Consider the following 16,919-nt stretch of genomic DNA (forward strand, 5'->3'; position numbering starts at 1 on the left):
GGCCTTCTAAGCTGGATACTTTCTCACATATCTTATCCCATTTTACAGTCATAACATGCCCTGTGATCCCCTTTTATGATCCCCACTTTACAGATAACTAAGGGTTAATTACTTGCTTCAGGGCACACATCTCATTACTGTAGAGTTAGGGTTGATTCTCTTGGCCTCACGGGCCACTTGTTTTCTGGTGCGCTGTCTTGACTGTATTGCCATGCTAAATTTTTAAAAGTAGTTCCTTGCTTAAAAGTAAAGAACAAGACTATCTGGATGGCTCTCACATCTTTTTTAAAGGAGAAAAATCTAGTTTCTTAAACAAAACTTTATGTGGAGCCCCAATATATGAAACAGATTGGAGTAGAGCAGCCCTGTTGGATTTGGGGTGCATTAAGAGGCTCAGCCAACCTTCTGATGAATCCCCCTCAATGACTAAGCTCCGCTGTTAACCAGGAACTTTCTCCTTGCCCAGTAATAGACATTTTAAAACAGTTGTTAAGAAATAAAGTGAATAAAGGGAGTATTTATAGAAGTGAAGAAAAGAGGAAACAGAAAGGGGTAGGTCATGAGATTCGCCTCATCCCTGCAGGGTGGAACTCTTTAGATGTTTATTTTAAAAATGGGATGAATAGGGGTGCAAGGCTGGCTCACTGGGAGAAGCGTGTGACTCTTGATCTCAGGGTCATCATTTTGTGGCTCATTTTGGGTGCAGAGATGACTAAAAAAATTAAAAAAATAAACTTTAAAAAATGGGATGAATAAAATGGATATTATGGGGTTAAAACAATTTAATACAGCACTACCTAATGTTAGGTGGGCCAAAGGGACTCCTTACTGCTCTCCCAACATTAAAGGGCTCCAAACAAGTTCACTCTACCCCTGTTTAGAGAAAGTGAGAAGGCAGGGGTTGCAAGGAGAAATCTGGTGGCAACAGTAGGCCAATTAATCAAGTTAAGGAGTCACCAAATGGCCTGGGCCCCTTGTTCAACTCCTCGCTGGAGACCCAAAGCCTTATTCAGAAATCCCATAGACTGTAGTCCAAAAACTCACTGGCGATACCGTGACTCGGGCTATGATTAGTTCTGAGAGCACATAAAAATGTAAGGGTCAATAAGATTATGAAAACTAGAATGTTGAATCAGATTTTGATCAGCTTATTGCTGCTCTTAGGAGGAAACTAACCAGTGTTTTCACCATTAAGTATGATGTTTGCTAGATTTTCATAAATGCTCTTAATCAGATTGAGAAGATTTCCATGTATTGCTAGTTTGCTGAGTGCTTTTTGTCATAAAGGAGTGTCAGATTTTTTTTTTAAGATTTTATTTATTTATTTACAGATTGAGAGAAACCACAAGCAGGCAGAGGCAGAGGGAGAAGTAGGCTTACCACCAAGCAGGGAGCTGGACGACTTGGGACTCAGTCCCAGGACCCAGGGATTGTGACCTGAGCCAAAGGCAGAGGCTTTTGACCACCCAGTTGCCTGGGATGTCAGATTTTAACAAATGCTATTTCTTCCATCTGTTGAGGTAGACATGGGTTTTTCTTTGTTATTAATATGGTGTATTACATTAATTGATTTTAAGGGGATGTTAAACCAACTTTACATTCCTGGAATAAATTCCACTTAGTCATGTGTATATTTCTTTTCATATGTTGCTGGATGTAATTTGCTATATTTTGTTGAAGATTTCTTTCTTTTTTTTTTTTTAAGATTTTCTTTATTCGTGAGACACACACAGAGAGAAGCAGAGACACAGGCGGAGGGAGAAGCAGGCTCCTCACGGAGAGCCTGATGCAGGACTCAATCCCCAGACCCCGGGATCACACCCTGAGCTGAAGGCAGATGCCCAACCGCAGAGCCACCCAGGCGTCCTTTGTTGAGGATTTCTGTGTCTATGGTCAGATATTGGCTTTTCCATACTTGTGATCTTTGTCTGGTTTTGGTGTCTGATTAATGCTAACCTCATAGAATGAGGTGGGCAATGTTCCCTCCTCTTCTTTATGGAAGTGTTTGTAAATAATCATTATTAATTCTTCTTTAAATATTTGGTAGAATTTACCAGTGAAACCATTTGGTCCTAGGTTTTTTGGGGGAGAAGGGGAGGGTAGCTTTTGATTACTGATTGATTCAATCTTTTAAATTTTACAGATATATTCATATTGCCTATTTCTCCTTGAATCAGCTTTAGTGCTTCATCTTTCTATGAATTTGTCTATTTTATCTAAGTGATCTAATTTCTTTGCATATAATTGTTCATAGTACTCTTTTTTAAGTCTCTTTATTTCTGTATGGTCAGTCATAACGTCCTCTTTTATTACTGATTCTTTTTCTTTCCTTCCCTTTTCTTTTCTTTCTTTTGTCTTTTTCTTTTCTTTCTTTCTTTCTTTCTTTTTTTTTTGTGTGTGAGTCTAGGTGAAGATTTGTTAGTTTTTTTTTTTATTTTTTATTTTATTTTATTTTTTATTTTTACGATAGTCATACAGAGAGAGAGAGAGGCAGAGACACAGGCAGAGGGAGAAGCAGGCTCCATGCACAGGGAGCCTGACGTGGGATTCGATCCCGGGTCTCCAGGATCGCGCCCTGGGCCAAAGGCAGGCGCCAAACCGCTGCGCCATCCAGGGATCCCAAGATTTGTTAGTTTTGTTGCTCTTTCAAAGGACTGAATTTGATTTAGTTAATTTGAGGTATTGTTTGCATATTATCTTTATTTCCTCTCTAATCTTTACTTTTTCCTTCTTTCTGCTTACTTGAGGTGTAGTTTCTTCTATTTATTTCTTTGACATAAGGTGGAAGTTTAGGTAATTGTTTTGAGACGCTTCTTTTTTTTAATGTATACATAACAATTATAAATTTCCTTCTCAGCACCGCTTTAATAACATCCCATAAATTTTGACATGTTGTGTTTTCATTTTCATTAATCTCAAAGTATTTTCTATTTCCTTTTGGTGTCTTCTTTGATCCTGATTATATAGAAGTGCATTGTTTAATTTCTGCACACTTGTGAGTTTCTAAAATTTCTTTCAATTATTGATAAATTTCTAATTCAGTGCCACTGTGATAACATATTTTGTATTATTTCTGTCTTTTTAAATTTATAGAGGTCTGTGGCCTAGCAGTGGTTTATCCTCAAGAATGTTCCATATGCATTTGAGAAGAATGTATATTCTTGGATGAAGTGTTCTGTAAATGTCTGTAAGTTTATCCTGTTGGTTCATAGCATTGTTCAAGTCTTCTCTTTTGTTATTGTTGATCTTCTGCATAGTTGTCTTATCCATTATTGAAAGTGATATACTGAAGTCTCCAACCATCATTATTGTACTATTTCTCTATTTCTGTCAGTTTTTTTTTTCATGTATTTGGTACTTGTTATTAGGTGTATATATGTTTATAATTGTTTTATTTTTCTGACGGATTAGCCCTTTTATCATTATAGAATATCCCTGTTATCTCTACACCTATTTTTTAAAAAGTCTCCTTGGCCCACTCCAGCTTTCTTACAGTTGCTGTTTGCCTGGGATATATTTCCCATCCTTTTAATTTTAATCTATTTTTAATTAAATCTCAAGTGTATCTGCTATAGATAGCATAGTTGGATCTTGTACGGTTTTCAGTCTAACAATCTGTACTTTGATTGACTTGTTTAATCCATCTACATTTAATGTGAATACTGATACAGTTGGATTTATGAAGCCATTTTCTTTGTTTCTCATGTACTTTCCTTCCTCTTTTACTGACTCCTTTTTATTAAGTGGGTGTTTTTTTCAAAAAAAAGATTTTTTTATTTACTTATTCATGAGATACACAGAGAGAGGGAGAGAGAGGCAGAGAGAGAAGCAGGCTCCATGCAGGAAGCCCGACATGGGACTCCATCCTGGGACTCCAGGATCACGCCCTGGACTGAAGGCAGCACTAAACCACTGAGGCACCCAGGGATCCCCAAGTGGGTGTTTTCTATTCTAATTTTTAAGTTATTAAATGATTTTTCACTATGTTTCTGAGTTATTTTCTAAGTAGTTTTTTGTTTTGTTTTGTTTTGTTTTAATTCATGAGAGACACACACACACACACACACAGAGAGAGAGAGAGAGAGAGAGAGAGAGAGAGAGAGAGAGGCAGAGACACAGGCAGAGAGAGAAGCAGGCTCCATACAGGGAGCCCGACGTGGGACTCTATCCCCCATCTCCAGGATCACACCCTGGGCTGAAGGCGGCGCTAAGCGCTGAGCCACCTGGGCTGCCCTCTAAGTAGTTCTTTTGTCATTTTTCTGCAGGGCATTTGTAATTTTAAATTTTTTTTCTGTTTATCATATATAATATATATTTATATTATGTATCTATATAAATTTTTTATTGTGGTGCTATTCTCTGTGTCTCACGATTTTAATATTGAATTTTTTTTTATTTATTTATGATAGTCACAGAGAGATAGAGAGAGAGAGGCAGAGACATAGGCAGAGGGAGAAGCAGGTTCCATGCACCAGGAGCCTGACGTGGGATTCGATCCCGGGTCTCCAGGATCGCGCCCTGGGCCAAAGGCAAGCGCCAAACCGCTGCACCACCCAGGGATCCCTAATATTGAATTTTTATTAACTTTTTACTATGTATTCTTTCTACCGATTCTCATAGTTTTTTTTCCCCATTTGTACTTATTCATCTCTTGCTATAAGTTGCTCTTTTTTCTTATGAAATTATTTGTGCACATTCTTTAACACCTAGGTGAAATAGATTTCTCTAGAGATTTTTGTTTCTTTTTTCCAATTTTTGGGTCATCAAAAATCCAGGCCCACTATAAAATGAAATCATGGCTTGAGGTTATTTGGGGCCAAACGGTGAAGCAAATTTAGACTACAAATCACAGAAGGGTTAGCTCATGATTGCAAATTCCCCCAAAGAGTTGTTTGCTCCTTTTATTGCTATCCTAAATGCAAATTTCCTTAGAAAACTCTTGTATTAGAGGATAGAGCAAATTTTGTTTTGTTTCACTCTTACTCTGGGGATATGAATCTTGCTTTCTCAGATTTTCAGGGAGAGGATATCTCATATGCTTCCCACATGAGGCTCTAGTCATCATTTCCTGTCTCTTACAACTCATGAGCCTGAGAAAACGAAACCTAAGATTTTTACAGATTTGGCAAATGTCCTGAGGATAAAACCAAATTGTCTCTCTTGATTATTGTCCACATTTATATTTTTGGACTAAATGATTATTCTCTTGATTGTTGTACTATACTTTTAGATTTTTTTTTAATATCTTATCAATTGTTTTTAGTGGAAGAGGCAACTTAAAAATCTGGTCTACTATGTTACTGAACATGGAATCCCATTGACTATTTTTTCCACTCCTGCTCTTTGGCACCAGGACAGGTCCTGGAATAGAAGTCCACCTAAATTGGTGTTACTTTGTATCTTCTGTAAGCCAGTGCTGGTTTGTCAACTATTTGTTTTCAAGATATAGACGGGAATTGAAAGTGAGCGTAAATGACTAAAACCTCTACCTTATCTTGTCCCAGACTAGTAATTAGTCTAGTAACTAGTAAAAAAAGATGAGAATTTTTATTATGTCAGTGGATCTTCATGGACCAGAGATTGAGTAGTACAGTCTCTAAACTAGGACGGTTTTTTAGACTTTGGCTGGGCCACATAAAAACTCATGAATGTTATGGATACTCTCCCCAGAAATATGTGCACATAAAAAGAAATATAAAAGTTAATGTAAAGTATCAGTGTATAGATAGATCCTCTGAAATCTTATAGATCTTTTTTTTTTAATCCTAGGAACAAACAATGGCAAGGAGATGCTGAAGAATCATTTCATCGTTCAACTTATTTGCCACTCCACTTATTTCTGAGTATAAACTGGAGTAGACAAAAGGAGGACCCTATAATGGACTATCAAAGGAATAAGTTGAAAGATGTCATTTATTAGTCACTCATTCATCCAACCAAACCCAAGTGTCTACAATGTACCAGATCAAGTTCAAGATCTCAGATCATTGCTCCAAAAATTAAAATTTACCATTCTTTTTTTTTCTATCCTTTGCTCCAAGCTCCACCTGTACAATGTTCCCACATTAGAATTTCACACTTACAGAGTCTTGGTAGGAGGCAGACCCCACTCCCCTCTGTAAGAGAAGAAAACTCACTTTGCCAAACATTCCTGCAATCTGACAGAGCATGAGGTTCCAGCACTCAGGTGACCACATGCCAGCCTCTAACTCAGGACGTGGTGACTGGCTGGGATAGTGCAGAATGCATTTGGCACAGATGGTATGAATTGCAAAGTGTCATTCAGTTGCCAGGAGCAGCAGAGACAGCAATCTTTACCCCAAGATCCAGTGTCCTGCGTCACTGGAGTCAGTGTTGTGGACAATGGCATTTGTGCTCAGCTGCTCAGCAGCAGGGGCAGTGGTTTCTATGTGGGACCACACAGGGTGGGATTTTGGATTCTGTTCCTGGTTGTGTGGCTGCAAGTCTCTTCTATAGTGTTCCCTGAAATAAAACAAGGCATGTGTATGTCTGTATACATGTAATAAATATAAATAAATATCTCTGTATCTATCTGTCTACCTATGTGCTTCAATTGGAACAATTTGGAATTGATTGTTCACACCAGGAAGTGAAAGAGAAATTCATGTACGAGAATAGTCTCAGCCAGGATTCAGAGATTTTTTTTTCAGCTTTATTGAGATATAGTTAACATATAACATTGTACAAGTTTAAGATGTACAACCTGTTGATGATACTTATATATTGCAAAATGATTACCAATCCAGTGTTAGCTAACACCTGCAAGTTCCATAATTACCATTTCTTTTTTTGTGGCGAGTACATGTAAGATCCACTCTTAGCAACTCAGATTTTCTTTAAGTTGAGCTGATAATTACTTCCTAAATCTTCTTCCTGGCTCTCCTACACAATAGAGAAAACAACGTGCATGTCTCGTAGCATGTCTTGACTTTTCCTTTACAAGAAGAAAAAAAAAAAACATTTAAATGTGGACTTAAGTCCCTTCCCCACCCTGAGGGTTCTCTGATCACTGACTTTAATGGTTCCTGATCTGGTTGAGTGCCAAAATTGCTTGTGGTTTTTTTTTTTTTTTTTTTTAGATTTTGTTTATTTATTTGAGAGAGCGAGAGAGCACAAGCAGGGGGAGTGGCAGAGAGAGAGGGAGAAGGAGACTCCCTACTGAGCAGGGAGCTCAGGGCAGGGCTTGATCCCAGGACCCCCAGATCAAGACCTGACCTGAAGGCGGATGGTTAACCGGCTGAGCCACCCAGGTGCCTCATGCATGTGAGTTTATTACAAAATACTCAGGTCTCTTCCCAAATCTGCTGTCTTAGAACGTTGGGAACAGAGCTCAGGGATCACTTATTCATCAAGCCCTTCGTGTGAGGGGGATCCCTGGGTGGCGCAGCGGTTTGGCGCCTGCCTTTGGCCCAGGGCGCGATCCTGGAGACCCGGGATCGAATCCCACATCGTGCTCCCGGTGCATGGAGCCTGCTTCTCCCTCTGCCTGTGTCTCTGCCTCTCTCTCTCTCTCTCTCTCTCTCTCTCTCTCTCTCTCTCTCTGTCTCTCATGAATAAATAAATGAAATCTTAAAAAAAAAAAAAAAAAGCCCTCCGTGTGAGGCTGATGCTAGCCCCGTGGCACCTGGTCTCCGTTCTTCCTACTAAATGTGTGATCCGAAGACCAGCAGCAGCTCCAAGCTCCTTATAAACTGGCAACGGATGGATGGAAACAGACAATTCGCAGGACGGAAGGCTCTGGCCGTCGGGCACGGGGACGGGCGCCCGGGCACTCCAGTGAGCGGGGGACACCGGGAAAGGGCGCACCGAAGACGGGCGGAGCCAGAGGCGGAGGATGCCAAACCGGGGCGGGGGGGGGGGGGAGCTCGGGGGAGCCTGGGCCCCGCCCCGGTCACGTGCCACCGGCCGCCGCGGGTTGGGGGCGGGTTGGGGGCGGTGCGCGCCCCTCCCCCGCGTGGACCCCAGGGTCTGGTCGGCCCCGAGCCCGTCGCCCCTGCGTGCCCGCGGAGCCCCCGCGCCGACACCCCGCGCCGACACCCCGCGCCGACACCCCCGCCGCCTCTGCCCTCGGCCCTCGGCCCGCGCTGGTCGCCCGCGGGGAGCATGAGTGGCCGCGCCCGCGCCAGGGCGAGAGGCAGGGCCCCCGGCCCCAGCGCCACGGAGGTGGGGCGCCCCTCGGCCGCGCCCTCGGTGCGTAGGACTCGCGTCCCTCCGGGACACCACCTCGCTCCGCTCTCACCTCGCTCTCGCCTGTCTTCCCGCTGCACTCCGGGGCTTTCCGGGGTTTCTCACATTTCCCCGGGGGGCGGGGGGCGGGGGGCGGCTTCTCCGAGCTCGGATAGAGGCGAGGGCGTCCCTCCTGTCTGCCGGGCGGGCGGGGCTCAGGCACGCGCCTGGGTCCTGGGTCTCCTGGTGAGACTTGCTGTGCCTCAGTGGTACCATCGCAGGGCACGTGATTTAATGCGATTTGTCGCACTGATCTACACATAAGATAAGTAATCTCACACGCAGATGTGGTTTCGATTCACCTGCTATTTCTTTTGCCTTTTTTTTTTTTTTAAGATTTTATTTATTTATTATTCATGAGAGACAGAAAGAGAGAGAGAGAGGCAGAGACCCAGGCGGAGGGAGCCCGGCGTGGACTCGACCCTGAGCAGAAGGCAGACAACCGCTGAGCCACCCAGGTGCTCCCAGCCGCTGTTTCTTGACCCACCACTGTGGGCAGGGCCCCTGGCTAGGCTTAGGCAACTAGATTAAACTGGCTGGCAAACCTGCAACTTCTGAGCAGTGCTACTCCTGCCTATCAGTACTTGGAGCTTAGACCAAAAGTTCTCAAGTGAGGAGGCTGTTGTCATTGTGCCTTTAATTTCATGCCATTGTTTTCTCTCGACTTCATGCATTCTTTAGCAGGCCAATATAAACTACTTCCTGAACAAGAGGTAGATACTGTGAAAACAAAATATTAATGGTTCATTTGGCCTGTTTTGTGAACTAATTTTTGGACTCATTTATTCAGGAGAGTTATTACCTGAGCTGGTGACCCAGGTCCCCTGCGCTCAATATTTTCTTGCTACAGATGTGTTCACACTGGAGGCCCCCCCATCTGGAGTCTGGAGGCGGTGGAAGTATGAAGTCTGTGTTCATGTGTACGGCTACTGCCTTCCCTCTGAGCTCTCTGGATGTGAGACTCACAGCTCTACCTCTTTACACCTCCAGGTGTAATAACTGTATCTGGTTCATGGTCAGCATTAAAGTTTGAGAAGGGGGAAAAACTATAGCAGGTCCATATCCTTTTTTTTCTAGAATGGGCAATCTCTCTCATCATCACTTAAGCATTTTGTCTGTTAACATTGTTAGCTCAGGGTAATCTGATGACTTAGGACATGACACAGTTTTTATTTTGTATTATCCTTTTGGGTTATGATTTAACATCTTAAATCTGACCAAGGTGTTTTTCTTCCCCTTTTAGCCTACATCTGTTGATACTGGTGACAAGGAAGCATCCTCTTCCAGTGGCTTCGTGGGAACAAGCAGGGTTTCCCAGCAATGTAAGTGCAAGTCGGTCTGCTCCATTCACTTCTGTCCTATCTGAATGGAGCAGGAGTGATTGCTAAGCTTCACAGCAGCTGCTTTATAGCAACAGAGTCACTTCTAGAGCATCCCATATACCTTTTCTCAGAGGATCACCTGTGTTTGTTATGTTTCTTTGGGACTCCCAAACACAGTCTGCCACTGAATTTCCTGCTACTGCCTGGCAGTTGGGCTACTGGCAATAGGAGTACAGTCTTCTGATTTTTTCTGTTCACTGAATAATTTTGAAAAATATTAAAAAATTCTTTATGACATAGGAGTGTCAATGCCACTGCCCTGCAGGGATGGTAGAAACCTGGTACACACCAGCTTCCACTGCTCTCTTCTTTTTCCCCACCCATGGCAGACATCACCTTCTGATGGTAGCTCTTTTCACTGCAAGTCCACATTTGGACTCAGGATATTTATCAACATGCCACTGCAAGTAGCTGCTATCATGGTGTGGGTTGGCATGCCCCGTACCCTAGTTTGCTAGGCTGCCATGACAAAGTATCATAGACTAGGTGGCATAAACAATAGAAATGTGGTGTTTCATGATCCTGAAGGCTGGAGGTCCAAGATCAAGGTGTCAAGAGTTGGTTTCTTCTGAGGCCTCTCAACATGGCTTGTAGATCACTGCCTTCTTTCCGTGTCTTCCCATGGTCTTCCCTCCGTACTTGTAACGTCATCTCTTCTTTTTTTTTTTAATTTTTATTTATTTATTTATGATAGTCACGGAGAGAGAGAGAGAGAGAGAGAGAGAGAGAGAGAGGTAGAGACACAGGCAGAGGGAGAAGCAGGCTCCATGCACCGGGAGCCCAATGTGGGATTCGATCCCGGGTCTCCAGGATCGCGCCCTGGGCCAAAGGCAGGCGCCAAACCACAGCGCCACCCAGGGATCCCACGTCATCTCTTCTTATAAGGACACAGTCATATTGGATTAGGGGCTCATGCAAATGACATCATTTTAGCTTAGTTACCTTATTAAAGATCTCATCTCCAAGTAGTTATATTCTGAGATATCAGGGGTTAGATCTTCAATGTAGAGTTTACCCCATAACCACTGCTGAAACCTGTTAGGCATCTTCCTTGCGCTATGATGTTAAATGATTGCTAATAAACATATAACTTCTACACACTTAGGTTCTCCCAGACTCTGTGGATCATCACTTTCTCCACCATCAACTGCTTGGCTCTTATTCTCCACTGGGGTTCTTTTAGCTCTACACAAGTACCCTCTGTGATCTGAGCTCACAGGAGTATATATGGTCCTTCAGAAGACCTGTTCTTAGGGGCCATGCATCAGGTCCAGCACTACTGCTACCATTCAAATCCTGTTCCAGCTTCTCTTGGGACTTTTTTTTTCTATGTCTGCTGCACATTCTTATAACTAGTAATGGTTGGGGATTGATTTTTTTTAATTGTAGTAAAATATACATAATGTAATATTTACCATCTTAACCATTTTCAATTGTATACTCTACTGGCATTAAGGACATTCACATTATTGTTCAACCATCACTACCATCATGTCTAGGACTTTTTTTGTCTTACAAAACTGAAACCCTATACTCAGTAGACAGTAACTCCCCATTTCCTCTTCCCTCTAACCCTTGGCAGTTACCATCTTTTTTAAAATTTTTTTTCTTTTTTAAAGATTTTATTTGAGAGAGAGCCAGTGAGAGAGAGAGAGAGAGAGAGAGAGAGAGAGAGAGCATGCACGCACACAAGCAGGGGGAAAGGGCAGAAGGAGAGGAAGAAGCAGATTCCCTGCTGATCGGGGAGCCCAGCCTGGGGCCTGACACAGGGCTCTATCCCAGGGCCAAGAGATCATGACCTGAGTTAAAAGCAGACCCTTAACCAACTGAGCCACCCAGGCACCCCTCGGAACTACCATCTTATGGAAGATTGATTTTTTAGAAACTACCTAACATCTTTTGAAACCAAGAGCAGTGAATGATATGGATAATCTAGTAAGAATAATTTTTAAACATTTAAAAAATTAAATAAACGTGATTTTCCTGGAAGACTCAGACTCCACAGAAAGGGTATGAGCAGCAGTTTTGAACGAGTGATGGTGTCATTTGAGGGAATTCCAGTGGTTGTTTCAAAAGACAGAGGTCAAGTCAGAGTCCTAGAGATTGGTCATATGATTACTCGTAATAATATTACTACTACACTTGCTTCGCAGTAATATTCTTTACTTTTATTTATATATTTTCACATTATCTTCAAAGTGCCAAAGTTGTATCCAGAAATCCAACATCTCTATGCTGGTTTAAGCAGAAAATGTTCATTTGGAAATATATTTAATTTCATATTTGCCAGAACCTAACAATAAATAACATGCCCCAAGGTGAAATGCTATCTTTCATTGTCAAAGAAATGATCTAGTAAAAAACTGATAGCAGTGTTCTGGGTGTTTTTCTTCTTCTTTTTTTTTTTTTAATTTTTATTTATGATAGTCACACACAGAGAGAGAGAGAGGCAGAGACACAGGCAGAGGGAGAAGCAGGCTCCATGCAGGGAGCCCAATGTGGGACTCGATCCGGGGTCTCCAGGATCACACCCTGGGCCAAAGGCAGGTGCTAAACCGCTGCACCACCCAGGGATCCCTGTTTTTCTTCTTATGATTGAGAGAGGTAAGAGATTCAGCCCCAATCTGTGAAGAAGTTGATGTGGACAGTCTTAGTTTGTGAGTCTTTAGGGTGTTATGCCAGAGCTGATAGAGGGAGAGCTACCCTCCATAAATGAGTGTGGAGCGGGGCTTTTTCTCCTTAGCCAAGAGGAGAATCAGACTAGACCTAAGTAGTATGAGGTATAATTAACTCATGGTTTGTTATTTCTAACAAAACATACGGTGCTTCCTTTACAATTTTCAGTTGTTAGGCTGAAGACTTCTGTATAGTCACAATTGTTTTCAGCATTGGGGGCCAGTTTTAATTAAACCCACAAAAATCTGAGCTTTGGGAGCACCTGGGTGGCTTAGTGGTTGAGCATCTGCCTCCAGCTCAGGTCGTGATCCTGGGGTCCCGGGATGGAGACCCACATCAGGCTCTCTGCAGGGAGAGCTTCCCACTCTGCCTATGTTTCTGCCTCTCTCTGTGTGTTTCTCATGGATAAATAATAAATCTTTTTTTTTTTTTAAATCTGAGCCTTGGTTTTAGATGCAGTTTTGATATAGTAGTTGTAAACAGTATCACTAGAATGAAATATGAGATATTATGGGATTCTCTTCGTATTTTAGGTGAAGATGGTATATCTTCTGGTGATGCTCGATGTACTTTCATTGAAAGAGGTGGGAAAATCAGACGAGACGTCATGGATCTGGGTATCTGTACCAGAAAGAAATTGGCCCATGTGAGAGATTGCAAAAGAGGTACCTCGTTTTCATATTACTTACTGTTTTAGTGTTGATAAATCGTGCTTAAGGAATTCTAATTTCTAGATCTAAAATAAACAAGTTTATTTATTGACTTAAAAGATATTTATTGAGCATCTGTTATGTTCAGGGCACTATCTAGACACCAGTTGTTTTAGCCTTAACTCTCTCTTTTATTAGTAGAAATAATATTTCCCCCAGACATTTCACTTGTTGAAAAGATTTTCTCCTTATCCTTGGGGGTAGGGGTTAAAAAAGATGCTCTGTCTCTTTTCTAACACTTTTCCTATATGGGAAATAATAATGTCTCTGGACTTAAGCTATAAAAAGGAAGATGTAATCTGTTTTTGGAATTTTTAACATGGTTTCCCGAGTCACCCCTGAAATTGCACCCAGAATTATGGGCATATGCATTTTCATTAGATTCTTGAAAGGCTTTGTGACACCCTCCCAAAAGTCAAGAAAGACTCCCTGATGCAGATCAGTTTTCTTCAAACTTTTTACAACACTGCAAACCAAACAAAAACCAAACCAAACAAACAAACAAAAAAAACCCAGATGCATTGTTATCTACCATACACACATTAACAAAAAATTGAAATAAAGTTTCATGGAACAGTGCTTGATTCTGTTTCATTCTAGTCATTTCATAAAACATGATGGGTCGTCTCATATATTTTCATATCTTCCGCACTAATAGGTCATGATTACAGTTTACAAACACTGGTGTAGATGATTTCCAAGGGTCTTGCCAGCTCTGACATTCTAGGTTGACTCCTCTTTATCCATGAATATGAGCAGCTGAAATGTGTTGCCATTTCCCAGTATACAGGAGAACAAAAGAAAGCTTTCCTTGAATTAAAATAGCACAGGAATTCCTTAGTCCTAACAGATGTCTACCACACGTAGGAGCAGAGGAAGTACTAACACACACGATGCTCTTTTTCTTTCGACCACCTTGGAGGATCATGTTTCCACTTCCTCCATGAAAGGAAGCAAAATAGTGCCCATTTAATAGAATTCCTTTTTATAAGACAAACACTGGATGATTCCCTACAAGAGGAAGTCAGAAGTAGCTCCTTTGTGCTTTCCTAGATTCTGTCCTGGAGGGAGGTTATGCCATCTTGAGGACTGAATAACTATATTAAGTACATCTCTGAGTTTGTCTGACTTTGAAGAGGTGAATAAAAAATTCTGTAGAGAATGGAGTTTCTGGAAGCATACAGGGCCTCCCTATTATCTGTAGAACACAAAAGCCCAGAGACTTTGTGTTTTCATACATGAAAGGCATATAATTTCTTTCTCTCTCCCTGTTCTCCTGTCAATCTCTGAGGGCTTTCCTTGTTCCCTGATTGAACTTTTTCAGAATTTTCAGATGTATGGTTAACTTTATCTGGATTTCCAAGGGGCTGGGGGCTGGTGCTCATAGTAAGAACTGGACAGGGTTTTTGTAATCTAAGAGCAGCATAATTTCAGAGCAGCATGTGAAAATATTAATTGAGCTGATTTTTTTTTAAATTTTAAGATTTTATTTATTTGAGAGAGAATGAGCAAGCTCAGGAGCAGGGGCAGAGGGAGAGGGAGAAGCAGGCTCCCCACTGAGCAGGGAGCCTGAAGCATGACTCAATCCCAGGATTCTGGGATCATGACTTGAGCTGAAGGTAGGTGCTTAACCAACTGAGCCACCCCGGTGCCACTCAGAACTGAAAGGCAGGTTCTGGAAAGAGTCCTATGGTAGTTGAATTCTGATGCTTCTCTTCTCTGAAGGACAAGAATGTCAGTGTCTTCTCTTATGTTCTTTTTTTTTTTAATTTTATTTATTCAGGAGAGACACAGGGACATAGGCAGAGGGAGAAGCAGGCTCCTCTCAGGGAGCCCAATGCAGGACTCCATCCCAGGACCCCAGTATCCTGCCCTGTGCTGAAGGCAGACGCTCAACCTCTGAGCTGCCCAGGCATTCCTTCTCTTATGTTCTTATGAGGCCTGCTTTACACATGATCCTTTTTTAATTCCTAAATGTATGTTTGTAGGAGTCCATAAGGTTATCAGGCTATAGGTTATTAGAGCTTGTTTTGTGTCACTAAACAAGACTCCTTGCTTTACAGCAACAACTATGCATAGGCAAATAAAAATTTTAAATGATATGATTAATATTAACATGGGGTGATTTTATTTTGGTTAAAAAGTGTTTTTTTATTTGTCTTCTTCAGGTTCCAGTGGAGTGCCTGTGAAACTGGTCACAAATCTGTTTAGTTTAGATTTGCCCCAGAACTGGCAGCTATACCAATATCATGTGGCATATGTACCAGAATTAGAATCTAGAAGGCTAAGAATTGCTTTGCTGTATAGTCATGCAGAGTTTTCCAACAAAGCAAAAGCATTTGATGGCACCATCCTTTTTCTCTCACAAAAACTGGAAGACAAGGTACAGTATGGCTAATTTTTATACCTGCACACACATGCATATGCTTATACTCATCCATGTATATTTAAGAGGTTAGGTGATTGTCATAACAATTGGAATGAGTGTCTCACTCATGCCTGTACTCTTTCCTGTTCCCATACCTGAGAGCAAAAAGACTTCCTAATTAAGACTTCATTAGTAATTGATTTCTTAATTAAAAAGCTGATGATGTGGCATTTTAAAAATAAGAACTGTAATACAAACACTGCTTTTTTTTCAACTACTACTTTTTTTTAGGCAAAGTGTCCTTGAATTAGACATCTTTTTTAAACTTTTCTGAAAATAGGCAAGACTTTAAGAAACACCATTTAGCCTAAGGCTTCAGAGCTTTAAATTTGCTCTACATTTTTTTTTTGACTCCTGCACAGTAGCACCTGTCTGTCCAAATAACTTTATATCAATCTCTGATTCAAAACCTATCACTTCTTTCATCATATTAAATACAAATTATTAATATCAATCTTAAGGATATTTTTTAATGGCATGATCATTGAATATGGCAGTGGCATGATTCATCTTCTTTTATCCATGTTTTTTTATCTTCAACATTTTCAGTCCTAAAATAAAGATACTGTTATTGATGTTTTTATCATATGCTTTGTTCTAAGGCAGTATTAAAATTCCTACAGGGAAAAAAGAACCAGTTTCTTTATAAAAAATTAAAATAGGGATCCCTGGGTGGCGCAGCGGTTTAGCGCCTGCCTTTGGCCCAGGGCGCGATCCTGGAGACCCGGGATCGAATCCCACGTCGGGCTCTCGGTACATGGAGCCTGCTTCTCCCTCTGCCTATGTCTCTGCCTCTCTCTCTCTCACTGTGTGCCTATCATAAAAAAAAAAAAATTAAAATAGAACATTGAATTAGAACTTCATGCTTCTATCCCCAAGAAAGCTTAATCCTTTAGTTCAACATTTTGGACAGGGTGATACCAAGGCATAAATTTAAATTTCAAACTCCATATAAATCTCTGTGAATTTCCTCAAGAAATGAATTTCTGAGCACTCTTGGGACCTTTATCTTTTTATGAGAGCCTGAGATTTATCGGAGCTGCTTGAGTGATTAGTTTCTCTGGATATGGAATTTAAAAATTATACCATAGACTTAAATTTAGGGGCTTTGAAAATCTGCATCTGTAAATTTAGAAACATTTTAATTCATCATGATTCCTTATTGATCCTTCAGTATTTTGTCCTATGACCAAACATCGATACATGCTAATATCGTGCCTCTCACACTTAAATGATACATTTCAGATGTATTGCTATCGTTAAAGGTCATCTTGTTTTTGTAGACAAATTTGCAGTAACAGTAAATTAAATATGTTAATATTATATACCCCCTTTGAGTGGTCCAGCTTACTTCAATTGTACCTAACCAAAATGGAGAAATTTTACTCTACAGATGCTCAGAATAAGTTAATATTACTTGTTTCTCATTCAAAATGAGCATGTAGTATGCACCTTGGAGATGTAATCTAATGAAGA

General features: G+C 41.1%; 1 protein-coding gene and 1 long non-coding RNA gene across 2 annotated transcripts in view; both read left to right on the forward strand.

Moving 5' to 3' along the window:
• The first annotated feature begins 1,749 nt into the window (after window positions 1–1,749).
• LOC129506806 (uncharacterized) lies at window positions 1,750–6,408 on the forward strand. Its single transcript, XR_008663861.1, has 3 exons — window positions 1,750–1,892; window positions 3,094–3,187; window positions 5,770–6,408. It is a non-coding gene; the product is annotated as an uncharacterized LOC129506806 (long non-coding RNA).
• A 1,673-nt stretch (window positions 6,409–8,081) lies between these two features.
• PIWIL4 (piwi like RNA-mediated gene silencing 4) overlaps window positions 8,082–16,919 on the forward strand; it is a 46,464-nt gene continuing 37,626 nt past the window's right edge. Inside the window, exons 1-4 of the mRNA XM_055320302.1 lie at window positions 8,082–8,211; window positions 9,491–9,569; window positions 12,839–12,970; window positions 15,184–15,398. Of these exons, the coding sequence (XP_055176277.1) occupies window positions 8,125–8,211; window positions 9,491–9,569; window positions 12,839–12,970; window positions 15,184–15,398 (513 nt within the window). The 5' untranslated portion in view covers window positions 8,082–8,124. The remainder of the gene's footprint in view (window positions 8,212–9,490; window positions 9,570–12,838; window positions 12,971–15,183; window positions 15,399–16,919) is intronic.

Source organism: Nyctereutes procyonoides, unplaced genomic scaffold (genome assembly GCF_905146905.1).
Source record: "Nyctereutes procyonoides isolate TBG_1078 unplaced genomic scaffold, NYPRO_anot_genome, whole genome shotgun sequence".
NCBI lineage: Eukaryota > Metazoa > Chordata > Mammalia > Carnivora > Canidae > Nyctereutes > Nyctereutes procyonoides.